Here is a 15,989-nt window from a genome sequence, read left to right as displayed (position 1 = left end):
CTGAAAATCTTCTCAAAAGTCTGGGGTCGTCTTATACGCCGGGTAGCTGTTCTCTGAATTTAAAACCAATCTGCCCCCTAGTGGCCAGCCCTATTTTTTTTTACAGAAATAAGCACTAATACAGTGTTTCTCAACCCTGACAATTTTAAGGCATGTGGACTTCAACTCCCAGAATTCCACAGCCAGCAGGACAAAGCATTCAAAAATCCCATTTTTCTACATCGCCCATCACTTTATTCTTTTTCAGGAAAAGCAATTAAATAGTAGAAAACAGTAAGCTATATAAATTAAGGACATTACATCTACAAAAAAAAAAGAAACATTTGATTTACTTCTTATACCTATAGCAGCAGTCATGAATATATGGAAAAAAATTTTGATTCAGCAAATCAATTGATTAAGAAAGATACTGGTCAAAGGAAAAAGATCAAAGTGAAAATTAAGAAAATAGATGATGGGATCTATCAGAGAGAATATTTAAAAAAGAAATTTCTTTGAATATGGTTAAAGAAACAGAAAAGATTCTGAATACATATGTCATTCTAAGAGAGATGAATTCCTTAAATAATACTGTATGCTTTCCCCCCCTTTTATTTTATTTCTTGATATAAGTAATATAATACTGCTGAAATGGCCTAAATGAAGTAAATGTTTTAGATAATTAAATGTGTCTGAATTTAGGGAAATTATAATGTATAAAAAAGAAAAAAAAAGTTTTGAATAAGACCTAAAGGATTAGATGACTAGGCACATTAAATGGAATATTTAAAGATTAAATATATTTTATCAAAATAATAAGAACTATATTATTTCAAGGTTTGCAAAGAAGACATTTTGGGGAAAAGAGGAAATCAACTAAATGTACTATGTGGATTATAGATTATAGAAACCAATTGTTAATAATTTTTTTTTACAAATGTAAACCCAGCAAACACACTGTTTACCAACTATTAAGTGATTTATGTTTTAAAAAATCAATAAAATATATGGGGAAAAAAATACCAGCTGAGTTCATGAAGCATTAGGGAAGCAGTGGTGGGCAACACTCGCTTTCTAGCAGCAAAGGAATGATGCTCCTATTGTGCTCATCTATAAACAGAAATTCAATATTGTACCGTATTTTCCGGCGTATAAGACGACTTTCTAAACCCTGAAAATCTTCTCAAAAGTTGGGGGTCGTCTTATATGCCCAGTCATCTTATATTCCGGAATATACGGTAATTATGATATTTGTATTTGTGTTGGTAATATATACATACACAAACTGAACATACTCTTCTACAAAGAGTCAAGCTGGTACCAAGCTGTTTATTTTATAATATTTTTTCCCAAATTTATGAATTAATTTTAGTCTCTCAGAGTTTTCCTAATTCATATTCAGTAAAATCAAGTACATATATTTGGAACATATGACCTTAAAATGATAATGTACTATGAAGTATGCAATCATGAAATAAAAATTATTGTTAAAGCAGGATACCAATTCACTTCTGCAAAATAACAAAATAATGCATCAATGTACCCTCATTAATATATAAACTTAATAAAGTAGAACATCAATCCATAATCTAATGTTAGATACTATCTCTGCAGGTCTCTAACTTACTGACTCTAATTCTAACTCTAAATTCAGTTCATTCAATTATTAGGCTTTCTTTCACACTTGAAACATATAACATTCTGTTAGGAAGTTTCTTTTGGGCTTTAGTAACAAAAGCTACAAAACAGGGCTGTGCATGATTTGCAAATGATTCTGAAGAATTGTTTTAAATTCTATGCAACTGTAAACTCAACGTTCTCTACAAGTAATAAAAGTAGCTGCACTGTTTTCAGGTTTTTGTGCAATCCAGAAAAATATATTTATTTTTCATTTCTTAAGATTTCCATGCAACTTCATTACTGCAATCTAGGGGGAAATATTTATTTATTATTTATTTGATGCTACTCCATTTTAAGTTAGTTCTGAGCAGTGCTCAAAGGAAAAAAATGCATCAGGAACAAATAAAAGTGAAACAAGCAGCAAGAAACTAAAACAGCAAGAAAGATGGCTTTGTCTTAAATGGTACTTTTTAAAGACATCGGGTCATTAAATTGACTCTTAAAAAGTACCAGCATCCTTTTTCTACTTCACACTTGTATTGATTTTTTTTAAAAAATCAGATGCTGATGAATGAACAAGATTAAGACCCTGAAGGCTTGAGCATTTTGCACTTAACTTTTGATCCAAACCAGATTGTGTCAGCTGGTGTCAACTTTTCACATGGGAGGAATATCCAAACTAGTATACTATGAATAGGAGCTTTTTCCTCTGTACATAAGATGTGGTATATACGTTATAAAATTCCCTACTTGTTTGACTAGATCATCATTGGCATCCACACATTTGCTTGAAAAACAGCAACAGTTAATTGTCTGATTTATTTCACATCTAGACTCTTCTTATATGCACTTATTAGCTTTTATTATAACCTTTTGTTTTCAATTTTTTTAAATCTCCCTCTCGTAATTACATATAAAATATGAACAATGATCACTGAATGAATGTCAATGCCATTCAAATGCTGTATTTTACTGACAAATCTCATGAGATTATATTTTTACTTTCTGCATCTTCACAGTTAAAAACATTACATGAACTCTTATAATTCATACAGCTTTTACTCTTTAAAACAATCTAACACAAAATGATACTGTACCATTTTAAAATCAACTTCCTCCTTTCTATTTTCTCTACAGTGCCACATTCATAGTGAGGGAGAGGATACATATTAAAGATTGAAGCATCACATAATAATACCCTACTTTTTAATCTGGCAGAACAATACTCCTAAAACATCTGTTAAACTGTTGAGGGGCCAAAATAAGTGGAATTCAGCTACTGTTCCCCCCCCAAAAAATCCCTCAATGTAATCATACACAATGGTACATCAGTAAAAATCAGAATCTTTAAAAATCCAGCAACTGTTATTAAGAAAATATATTTAGCCATTAGACATTTTGCAATTTGTTGGCTACACAGTGAGATAAAATATTTTTTTGAATGGGCAAAAAGGATGACTTTTAATTATCTTCCCAAAAATAGAGAAAGTCAAAGAAACAACAAACAGGAATGCATATGAATATCCAGTCAGGCGATCCAGATGATCTCTCTTCAACCATCTTCTGCAATGAATACATGCTAAAACTCAAGAACTATCCTAGGACCGTGTTTCGCAAAATATGGTTCACAGCTCAGTACAAGTGCTTGTAAAAAAAAAAAATCTGGTCCTTAGAAAACATATCCATAACTGCTCTCTTTCCTCTCAAACCCGAGTGCTGCAGCCACAATCTTACAAGCACTTTGATCAGAGAAAAGGAATTTTGGACAGAGTTGGCTTAAAGCCTTAAAACCATGTTTTATGCATACATAAAAACCTATTGGCCATTTTCTGCATATGTAATATAACAACAAAATCAACAGAAAAGCTATAGTCCCTAACTATAACTATTTGGGAAGATTTTTTTTTAGGAGATAATAAGTAGATACCTTAGCCAATCAAAATAACTTGACTATATTTAAAATTCTGTAGGTATGATGTCTGCACTCTTTATTTCATTTTCTTGTTTCTCAATACATTATTTACATACATACATACATCTTTAGCTTTGGCTTAGTTGGTTAAATAAGATTTCTCATTAAAGTACTCCCCACATGACAAACTGAATAAATGGGCAGCTTCTCTTGTATTTCAGAATTGCCACATGGCTTGTTACACATTTTAGGACTTTTGGCTATTCAAAGGTAACTTCCTTTCTGTTCTTCCCTGAGTAGACTGAACAAGATGTCCTTATTGGAAGCAGTAACAAATTTTAGAAGACGTTAGCCAATGTGATTGCAAACCAATCCTAATCCCAGCTATAAAAATGTATAACTGAAATAGCAATAGCACTTAGATTTATATACCCCTCCATAGTGCTTTCCAGCACTCTCTGGAAAATTTACAATGTCAACATATTGCCCCCCGCCCCAAACCTGGCCCCTCATTTAACTGAATTTGGAAGGATGGAAGGCTGAGACCAAGTTTGTGCTCCAGGCTGTGGGCATAGTTGCCATATTACTTTCTAACCATTTGTGCCACAAGGCTCTTATAAATAGGACTACAGCATTCCAAAATGCATTTTTTTTCCTTCCAAAATCCAGTTTCTATAAATATAAATATTAGGTCATACAAACTATTTCACGAATGAAGTATTTTTTAAATACTTTTTTTTGGCCATTTTCTTCACTTCAGTTATCCATGTAGACACATGCTAAGAAGATTTGGGAGGGCCTCAAGGCAACTACACTGACACTTTGAGCAATATAGCTGCTCAAAGTGTGTGTATATGTGTGTGTTGGGTATGTGTGTATTCTTAATTTGCTTTACTGACTGATTTGCACAATTCTGGTAAATATCTGCCAAATATGGCAAAGTCTATGTTGAACAGAGAGATCTCAACGAGCTTGAAGAAAGCTCCAAATTTTAAAAATGCTAAGAATGAGACAAGAAAAAAAAGAAAAAGAAAAAACTCTAGAAGATGGAGGAATATACTTAAAAACAAAGTACTAGGAACACTAAGCTATGTATAAACTGAGAATACAGAACATGAATAAAAATACTTTAACTAGATGCATAGAATTGCTTTAAAAATAAGTAAATTTTCTGTTTCAAGACTTTTTGTTCACTTTTTAGATAGAAATTGTTTGAGGAATACTCCACAACCCTTCAAATACTAATGCTGACAGGAGATTCTATTGAATTGCATGAATTAATAATAGTTCAATTATCTGCCAAAAGAAATCAGAGCTGAAGAAGCTTCTTAGATGAGAAGCAAAATGTCTTCAAAGAAAAACGAGAAAATCCAGTTGCCTCTTGAAAAAACATCTTTGGGACAACCATGACCTGGATGACTGAGAATAATTTCTTACATTACTAAACATATATTCCACATAAAGAAATGTGGAATGTATCCTACTGCATTGTCATTATTAACTATATTTTTCTATTGTGCAAAAACAAGGTTAATGACAACATGGTTTCTCTGAAAAGGAATCCAATTTAAAAAAAACGTAGAAGAGAACAATGCGAAGAGAGGAGAAAGGAATGTATCTTTATTCTGATCAGGCTACTGAAGAAAAAAAAAGCTAAGTGCAAAGAAAGCAATAGCCGCCTGAATGCACTTGCAGGAATTATGAAAACGGAGGCAGAGGATGAGCAAGTCAAAGGGGCAAAGACTGAAATATATAAGAGGATCAGACAAGGATTAAATAAGCATTTATTTATAGGAAAGATGTTTCAAGACAGGATAGCATTGCAACCAGAAGCAGCGAAGCAAACCTAATCTCTGATTTAACATTCTGCTACCCATTCTGATTTATAGTTAGCTTTCATGAAAATGCTAATGAATCATATTAATTTGAATCTAACTAGGGAGAGGATTTAAGTGTTGGAAGAACAGCCACTCAAAATAAATTTGCTTAAAAATCTGAATGCATTTTATGGTTTGTCACCATGCTATGATAATGTAAAGGGCAAATAAATAAATATTACATATTAGCTGTGTCCATTATATAGTGAGCAACACAGTAGCCAACTGCATATTTAGCAAACCCATTTATAATTTATAAAGTTCTCTATCTGATGCAAATCCGGAAAGTACGATTAAGTAAACTATGGTTACCTAAATATTGGGTAACTGCATTATGGATACATAGTCATTCTATTAAAAAGACACCATAGATCTGATCCTGCAGTGAAAAGGCCATCTTATTTACTATGCCAGTATTAGAATTTATTTATTTATTTATGAGACTTATATACCGCTTTAAGTGCAAGTACTCTCTAAGCGGTATACACCAGTAAGCAATGTATATATATATATTTACATTTACATATATTTACAGAATCAGTAAAGACTAATGAAAATAGCAATTGTACTGCATTTTTACTGATTTTTTCTTTAATTCTTTTACATTGGCATTTCTCCTTTAAACTTAATAAAATATGGATCCAATGTATTTTACCAGTGTCCATTGTTTCAAACTTACAGAGACACAACATGCACATTTTTTTATAAATGATCACTATTTTTATTAAGTGATAATCAATACACCATGATCTATTACTCAACACATCCTGAATTCTGTGCCAAAGCTATGAATTTGCAAGTCAAACAGAAGCAAAAAAAAAAAAAAAGGAATTCATACCAAACAGGCAGCCATTCTAGCATTACGGCCACAGAACCATCCCTCTTCTTTCAAATAGCGGCCCAAAGGGAAACCCCATATTCCCTGAATCCCTTCTGCAGAAAAAAGTAAAACAATTACATTGTTTCATCTTGTACATAACAATCCCTGAATCCCTTCATGAACACCTATGTCTGTGTTCACATCACGTAACCATAAAACGCAATGACATTTTATGTTAATGAACTGTGAAAATGCAATTCTTACAATGAGTTTAACAATCTGTAATATGAAGCAAGAAAAGTGGGTTAATTAAAGCATGGTAGTGATTTATAATATCATTTAAAATATGGGTGTAAGAATGCAACTTAAACTGATTAACAAAACATAGCGTATTAATAGAGATTATTTTAAGCTATTTAAGTAACTTGTTTATTTCAAATTTGTTAAAGCTACCCAAGTTTAATGAATTTGGATCCAACAGTCTGAACAAAATAATTTCAATTAGGAATTACATTTTAAAAATGTCTGGGTGTATGTTAAAATTCCTTTCACACTTTTATGGGTGTTTATGTGTGTTCCTCAATCTCAGGTTCTCTACTACACGTCTGGGGAGTTTGAATGTTCTCATAGTATCTTAGCTGTTTCTAGCACTGCCCTCTTTTGGACAGAGAGCTCTGATATCATTCCTGGGATCTGTTGGAGCCACTCTCCCAGTTTAGGACTCACAGCCCTGAATGCCCCCACCATTATTGGGACCACTTTTCTGTTTACTTTCCACATCCTCTCTAGTTCCTCCTTCAGCCTCTGGTATTTCTCCATCATCTCATGCTCTTTCTTCCTGCTGTTGCTGTCCGCTGGCACTGCTACATCTATCACCACTGCTGAATTCTGATCTATTACCATGATTAGCTGGATGATTGGGCCAGTACCTACCTATCAGTCTAAATCTGGAAGTCCCACGGAATCTTAACCCTGTTATTCTCCACAACATTGTGGCATCTCTCGTCTGGAGTTGGGAGGCTCTAGCCCATATACTGTGCAGATATTTCTCATGAGACAAAAGAGTCTGTCTATCTATTTGTTTTTACTGAATTAAATGCTTCCTGTAACGGATTTTTTAATTCATCACATTATTCAAAATAATGATAAATTAAATTAATAAACACAATGTCTGTTTTCTTTTTATCAACATACTTATACTAGCCAAACAGGAAGGGATACTTAACTGAACTTGAGCATATGAATTATTTCTTCTTGTTGCTTTACTTCAGCCTAGTAAGCTGCATATATCATACACTGTGGTAAAAATCCTTGTTCACCTCACAGTTTGGGATCACTAATAATGATTTGTTTTTGTTTTAATGTTGCATAAAGACCGTCATTTGTGTTAAACCATACACTATAACTAACAAATGTGTGAATACCCAGCCATTTGTAACGTATTACACAAATCATGGTGAAGTAAAATACAAATGACATAAAAATTATGGCAAAACAAGAAACAACCTAGACCATCCTTCATGGGTTATTTTGCACACAGGCCTCCAACTTGGATTTGATGGATAGATATTTAATAACTATTTTGATGGAAGAAATCAGTGAAGGAGAAATTGCTCTTAAATCACACAGGGTACAGCATGTAAACATTGTGATAGAAAACTAGGATTGCATCTGTGTGACACAGTAAGCTAAATTTAATTCACATTTGTGAGTCTAGACTATTACCTTTAAGAAGCCAATAATAAAAAGTACCATTTAGCTGATGGCAAACATAAACACATGTACAAACTCTTTCAGAAATACACAAATATGAAATTAGGTTTTAAATATGAAAACAGATTTTATAGTTTTACCTCAAAGACAGAAAATCCTTCATAAAAATATGGTATGATATTACATATAAAGTGAAATTAATAAAATATGCCCTCTACATGGGCTGTCCTTGAAGACCACTTGGTAGCTGCAACTTATTCAGAATGCAGTGGTGTGGGAAGATGCCTCAATATGCCCATATGCACCTGTGCTCTATGAGCTGCACTAGTTCCCATTGTGAGATCTCTTTGGTGACTAGCACTCATGACATTACCTAGTTTGGATAATGAAATATCTGTAACAAAACAACCAAACTCAGAAAGCACCAAGGACCCCTCATTTCAATCCTGAGCTACAAATACTCCTTTATTGCTTTCCACTATCTTTTGGGTGGAATTCAAGGAGCTGATTGTCACCTATAAAACCTACCATGGCACGTGGTAAGGTTATGTGTGGGGCTACCTGTCCTCAGTTGTTTGTTGCCTTCTACTAAATCCAAAAGGAGGTGCATGCTCCAGATCCTTTCAATTTAAAAAATGTCATCTTATGAGAAATCTGAGGCATGCCTTTTCTGTCACAACACCTACCTTCTCAAACACCATCCATTTTCCCACCCAGACCAGACTGGTCTTCACTCTGCTTGCTCTGTGTAATGTATTGAAGACCTGGATGTGCTCCAGAGCCTGGGAGATGGGAAGGTTAGATGGTCCACTGAGAGATCTTTGTCTATTGTTGGATTCATCGTGGTGACCATTTTTTAAATAATGCTTATTGTTAGCCACCCACAGAGGTATTTGCAAGATAGGTAGCCATATAAATTGATATAACAAGTAAGCAAGCAAGCAAGCAAATAAAGAAAACAAAATTTTCGTCTGTTATGTATATACTGTATATGAGAGGAATATAATTCCTAATGCAATTTGTAGACATGTTGTGTGTGTGTTTTTTTACACCATAGAAAAAGATGAACATGTATTTCAAACTATATACATATTCCCAAAATTTTCTGTACCTTCTGAAATGTACAGTATTATACAGATGCACTATTATCTCTGAAACTTTTAAACTTCTGTACATGTCTTTACAGCTATGTTGACTAGTGCTCATATCCTAAGCCAGTTTGGATGACATATTTGCAACTATAATATTTTACCACTCTTTAAAATGTCACATTATGAAGTTGAATTGCTTTATAAAGGAAATTCTGTAAGCAGCAACAATGTTTTCAGAGACATATATGCATAAGTTACCATATAATGTATTACTCTGAGGTTGTTCTCTGTACCTTGCCAAAGACATTCATTCTTTAAGAGAATGGAATTATAATAATGAACAAACATGTTTTTTTTATGGAGGTGAAGTAAAAAAAGCTGTCTCCACTACCATATAAAAGTGTTTTGCATTAACAAGCCTACAACCATTACAAAACTGCAAAAAGAATGCCAAACAGGAAAACCACAGGGCATTCAGAAGTAACTTCTCCACAAAGCATAATTAAAAACATGAAAAATTATTCAATGACAGGAAAATGACAAGCATTTATTAATTCCATATACCCTTAAAAAGTCTTACCTTCATGCATTTCATGTTCTTCTGAAAGCAAATGGTAGCAACAACCTACACTGCAAACTGCCTTGATTTCAGGTACAGCATTAAATAGTCTCAATGTGCTTGGAGCAAGATCACCACAGGTATGCAGACCCACAACTACACAGTCCTAGAAACCAAAACAAAATTCAAACCAGGATATGAGGGTTAGATGAGCACATATGCTAATAATTATCATTGTACACATTATAACAATCTTGGACCGGGATCAGTAAATTATGAACCCTAGAAAAATTCTAGTCCCTTGAGCTTAGGAAGAGAAATCCATTACTATTCCATTTCTCTCTCATCCAGAGGTATAAAATAATGGAAAATTAAAAGTCCTTGGCAAGCCTCTGCCGCAGTGATGGGAAGATGGTCTGTTGACAGGATAAGAGCAGAATTTGGAAGAGATCTGAATTAGTAAAGTCTGCCTACAGAAATCACTCTTCCCTCCCCCCATGTTGAACAGAGATTGCTTTAAAAAGCAGAGGGGAGGACTTCTTCTGTTCCTGACCTGTTTTTTCCTTCCTATCACTTGCAGAGCAGAGATTGAAGAGTAAGGGATTACATGAGAATAAGCAGGCACACAATGGAGAATACACCAGGCTATTTGCATAGCATACATACAGCTTCCAGGCCCACAAAGCTTTTGATATTATTCCAATGAATTCATTCTACAATGAATGCAAATACAAACATTAATTTCCTTCCCTGCTGGGGTGAGTGTTCTAAAGGGCCAGGGACTCAGAAAAAAGGAAGTACAGTTGCAGTCACACGTTTCCAACTTAGCAACCTTTATTTAACAACAGACATGCCAGTCCCAACTGTAATTGCTAAATGAGGACTGCCTGTATTACTTTTTATATGCAGATTTGTTCCATCTTAAATGCATGTTTTACACACTGTAAATCAAAAATGGTTAGATTTGCATATTGTGTAGAAGAATGTGATAGAACAGTGAGTTATCCTACCCCTAATGATAGAAGCTTTCAGCTGGAAGAGAGAAACTAGCTATAATTTGCTGAATTGTATTAATTACATGGTAATTTATTTCTTGATTTTGTATCTGTCTTTCCAAATATTGTTAAGCTGTCTTCCCATTATGTCCAAAATGGAAGAATCTGAAGCAAGCGCTTTGCTATATACAATTTTTGCAAACATATCACTAATAAAATTTGTTTGTTATATTCATTGTTTGATTACATATCTTAATTTGTAATTTTTTTGTCATGATAAACTGAACTGTGTTCAAGAGTCTTCCCATTGTCTCCACCTCCCTTTTTTGTCCTATTCATACACAATTAGATTAAAATAATTTATACAGGATTTAATTGTGTATACATTAGTATATTATGCTATAGTTATTATTCATATGAAATAATTAAAATTTGTATGAACATACTTCCAACAAAACTTTCTGGCAAAAAAATGTAAATCATATCACATGAACATGGAACCAAGCTGGCTACCAAAAGTGCCCAAAATAGAGTTATGTGACTACAGGCATGGGGAGGGAGTGCCAGAGTTAGAACTGGGTTGTAAGTACATTTTGGGAATTCTGACATAATTTCAAATTGTTGCAAGTGCCCAATCATTAAACAAGCACTATATATAGCGAGAGAGAGAGAGAGAGAGAGAGAGAGAGAGAGAGAGAGAGAGAGAGAGAGAGAGAGAGAGAGAGAGAGAACATAGAGCATATAATAATATAATTGTAATGTTATATATAAATACAAGTTTACTATGCCACTTTTCAGGAACAATGGTATTCCTGTAAATACATTTTATCTTGTATCTTCTCTAAGCTCTTACAGAAAAGCAGTTTTAATTCAATATTTTTCAATTCAGATTTTAAAATCATATTAAATAGCTGAAAAAAGAACAACAAATAACCTCCAGATCTCCAACAATATTACATAGCTCTGTTTCTGCAGTTATGAACGATGTCAATGGAGAATATATGTTGGCCTCTTTTGACTGGCTGGCTTTGGCTTTCAAAGAAGCCACCTTCCTTTGTTCCTTCTCTTCTTCACAGAGCTTTCTGCAACTACTTCTGGATGAACAATCCACTTCTACAGCATCAGTAGGCAGAATATCTAGAAATACATTTTCTGGTATATTGTTCTCAATGAGTTGTACCCAAATCTCAGGCTTGAGTTCAGACTGATTTTTAATAATGCCTATATTAGGATCTGGGCTAATTTCAGCTGATTCATTACCGATGGCATCTGAAACAGCCATTTGGACCTGGTTCTGAAGATTGTTATTAGTTCTTAACCATGTTTCACTGGGGTTTGTGTTACATTTCTCCTTATCTTGTTCTGCATTTTTCTTGGCTTCTTTCAATGTCTGGTCTCTGACATTTGCTTCCACACGTCTTTGATAGGCTGTCCAGTGTTTTTTTAATTTCCTGTTTCTTTCATTAGCTCCACGGGTGTTTTTGTTTGAAGAATCAATTCCATAAACCTTTAGATTATATTGCAATGACAAGAAAGAGCTCAGGTAACCTTTTCCAGAACCCAAGTCAATTACCTAGAATGTCAATAATAAGATTTTTTTAGAGTAGCAGATACCCCTTCTAAAACTTAGCATAAACATATTATGAAAGTAATAGGAAAAAAGTGCAGTTATTAAAAGTGCAATTATTTTTTACATTTTGCCCATTTAAACAGACGGCAATATTTGGATGATAAGACTTTTTATTAATAAACTATAAATGAGCTCCCTGCATTCATATTTTTAATCCTTTTTTGCATTTCATGGGAACAAGCCAGCAATATGAACTACAGAACCCTGTTTTATCTGATCACAGGAAATAATAGTCAATGGCAAGAAATGGAAGCCAAGACAGGCTTTGCATCTGGTCATCAGTCAGAAACTCTGCTGATCATTTTTGTGGAAGACCTGCAACATGACTAGAGGAATAGAGGTATCCTTCTGGACTTATTGCAGGTATTGGGTGTTATTGGTACTTTTGTTATAGTGGTTCCTTGTCTTGCTGAATCAGTGCTTATAATACTGGGGGGGGGGGGGGGAGGAAAGGAGACTGAGCTTCTGGTCCCTCTGATAGGTGAGCTTTCATTCCATGTTTTTAATATCTATATAAAACCATAGGAAGGGATCATCTATCACTTAGGGATAAGTAATCATCAGCAGGGCAATGATACTCAGTTAAATTTCCCTACTACCTGACTCTATGCTAGGAAGCTATGAGTGACTAGATGAAATAAAAAATAATCCCAACATGATGAAATTATTTTTTCATCACAAAACCATTTTTCTTTTCCTTTAGATGGGATCTCTCTCCCCCTGAAGAAGCAGATTTATAACCTGAAGGTTCTTCTGAACTCAGAGTTCCTTCTAGAACAGCAAGCAAAAAGTGTGGCTAAGAAAATCTTTCCCCACTTTTGGTGACAATCATTGATGCTCCTTTCATCTCATGTTTGGATTGCTGTAATGCATTTTACTTGGGACTGCTTCTGCAAGGTATTCAAAAATTAAAATTAATGCAGAATGCAAAAGCAAGTTCAGTAAGTTAACAGCCGTTTCAGGAGGATTAACCTGTATTATGGACACTGCATTGACCAGAAATAAATTTCTGGATACATATAAAGGTGCTGGTTAAGTGTCTTATGATTTGAGTTTTTATCTGCAGGACCATCTTCTCCAAATGGAATCTGCCCATTCTGTACACATGAGCCAAAAAAAGCATAGTGAAAATCCAGCCCCAGTATGCAGCTAGAGATGAGAGTTTAAAACAGGCCTTGATAATGTCCCAGCCCTCTGTAACAACTTGTTCCTAAGGTCAGATTGGAAATTAGTAAGGACAATTTTCTATTGAACATGGGGGGCAGAGGTGGGATATACTGAGCATGTAATCTCCCAAATTTTTGACTTTTCTGTGATCCAAATCTGATAGCCCTACTGAAGTTTTATCTTAGAAACAAAGACCTGAGAAAGGAGAGAAAAACCAAATGACTTTGAACAAGTACTTTCTTGTTAAAATCCACAGAAAATACTATTATCTCCAAGAGATAAAATAAATTTATGAGACAGGTTTCAACAGTAATTATGTATATTTTTGCTACATTGAGCTCTTAAAAAAGTATTGATCAATTTCAGAGCAAAAAATAACAACAAAATTTTATTGCAGACTATTTCTTTTTTCATTTTTATTATTAAAGCTTGTGTTTTTATAAAATTTTAACTGAAGAATCTTGACCAACCCATATTGGATCTTGCAACATTATTCTGGGACATGTATATTTGCTTTCATTCTTAAGAATCTCTGTGGATTAGTTAACAAGAAGCCTGTTAACAAAGCATTTTTAAAAATTCCAACACACTAGGCATGACTGGGATGTAGATGAGAAACATATCAGAGCTGACAATTTGTGAAATATGAGATGACTAACATTCTCTTAGCATTTCTATGGCCTATCATGAGCTGACCTTTAGAATGGAGCAAGCTGATATGCATCAGATTGACATGTGGCTTGTTCTACCCCAATTCCAGACTATATAAATAATCTCTGGATATGATTGGATTCACTGAAGCCAAATATTTTCTCCCTTCTTTCTACAGCTTTTGTATATTAAAATGAGTGTTATGCTTCTTATCCTGCTATGACTACACATTATTAAGCCTAGATCTGGAGGCATTAGCTTTACCACAGCAGTTATTCAAGAACTTTTCTTCTGATTTCTTGCCATGTTTTGTTTATACAACTAATTATCAGTCATTGCTTGATTTTAACTGCTTGACTGTTAGGCAGAGCCAAAGGTTTCATAACAAGCAAGACTTTGGTCCATCTAATATTTGGGCTTTATATGCACCTTTGATTGCAGAAAGACAAATTATTATCCATCTCCTTTAAACATTCAGAACTGCCACTATATGCACAATATTGTGAAGTACTTTACTAGTAAAGCCCCAATGGATCTTATTCTAGGGAGAGTTTTTTTGCCATTTGGTAAAGATGGTTCTAATTTAACAAACGTTTCTTACTTCCTAAATATATTCTATTGTATTTGAAGTTTGTTTTAACTGGGGTCTCTGTTGATGTTCTTAAATGTGATTTGAAATGCTGTGAAATATGTTCAGTAGGGCAAAGGCACAAGAACATTGAAATATTATTTTTATCAGGGTTTTTCCTCACCAGGTGTTTGGGCTATAGTGCACTTTAGATCTACCCAGTTGTGCTAACGACTATTAGAGTCTTCTTTCACACAGAAAAGCAAAGTGCTATTGTATCAGGTTTAATTTTTATCATCTAAGCAATATTGTACATTTTACATACCATTGTACTTTGGATAGAAAGATAAAACTAAGGACAGTGTAAATCCTTTTGCCAAATAGAAATTTTTAGAAAGCATCTTTGAGATCACTATTGCTATAAACCAGGGGTGTCAAACTGCTGGCCCATGGGCTGGATGCATCACGCGGAAGTCGCGTCCACCTCAGCTTCAGCAAAGGGAAAAAGTCACAATACGTCGCGACACATCATGTGACGCAGCGAGTTTGACACCTCTGCTATAAATAGTGTACTTTATTTTACAGATGTAAACTCTGTGTACATTTGGCATGTAGAAGCAAACAAAGAAAAGCAAATCTAGAACAAAATCTAATTTGATATTATTATCTTCCCCAACAGGCAATAACATCTCCTCTAGCACATCCAAGCCTTTGAAAGAAATTCAACCCACAAGGGATAAAGTAATTAAGATTCTTACCTGGTTTAAGCCATAATATTTTGCGATGCCATCTACTAAATCTGACATCAATTGCACTTCATGTGATTTCTTATCATTCATAAAATTATCTGTTTTTATTTCTACCTCTGATCAAAAAGAAACACACATTTAGCTTAAGAGTCTGGGGAAACATATATCACTAAAATATCATTACATGTGCATCTTATTTACAAACTATGGATATGTCCCAATAAATAAGTAGAAATGTTCTGAATCAATAATACAATATACAATATTTGCTATACAATGGTTTCTGATTCTGACTTTTGGAGACTTTTGTTTCCAAAAATCTTAAATAATAATGCAGGATCGCAAGTCTCATGTTTACACTCCATCTGTGAGCCAGTCCAAAGATAAAATTACATATCATCACTTGATTTGCCTTTATAGGCTAGAACATTCAGCCAGATGCCAACTCATATGAATACCATATTACTCCTTTGTCTTATGTAAGCGAAGGTCATTGGAGAGACAGGAAGAAAACAGAGGCAAAGATGACAGCGTGATTCAAGTGCTGAGACTGTTTCTTCCCATTTGAAGCATATGCAAAATATATCTGTATTTGCTTAGAGCAGTGGTTTTCAACCTGTGGGTCACGACCCTTTTGGGGGTCGAATGACCCTTTCAC

General features: G+C 34.2%; 1 protein-coding gene across 4 annotated transcripts in view; it reads right to left on the bottom strand.

Annotated features, from left to right (window-relative positions):
- The window catches only part of METTL25 (methyltransferase like 25), a 34,342-nt gene that overhangs the window by 12,018 nt on the left and 6,335 nt on the right, over window positions 1–15,989 (bottom strand). For all 4 annotated transcript variants that reach the window (XR_005559070.1, XR_005559071.1, XM_039362932.1 and 1 more), the window contains exons 3-6: window positions 15,341–15,447; window positions 11,501–12,139; window positions 9,593–9,737; window positions 6,227–6,321 (exon numbers count right to left, since the gene is read on the bottom strand). Coding sequence is in view for 2 of the 4 variants with exons in the window: in XM_039362932.1 (XP_039218866.1) it covers window positions 6,227–6,321; window positions 9,593–9,737; window positions 11,501–12,139; window positions 15,341–15,447 (986 nt within the window). In the remaining 2 variants the exon portion in view is untranslated. The remainder of the gene's footprint in view (window positions 1–6,226; window positions 6,322–9,592; window positions 9,738–11,500; window positions 12,140–15,340; window positions 15,448–15,989) is intronic.

This window comes from Crotalus tigris, unplaced genomic scaffold (assembly GCF_016545835.1).
Source record: "Crotalus tigris isolate CLP2741 ecotype Arizona unplaced genomic scaffold, ASM1654583v1 scf7180000019496.3020429, whole genome shotgun sequence".
In the NCBI taxonomy this organism is placed as follows: domain Eukaryota; kingdom Metazoa; phylum Chordata; class Lepidosauria; order Squamata; family Viperidae; genus Crotalus; species Crotalus tigris.
This window is presented reverse-complemented; position numbering and strand designations above follow the sequence as displayed.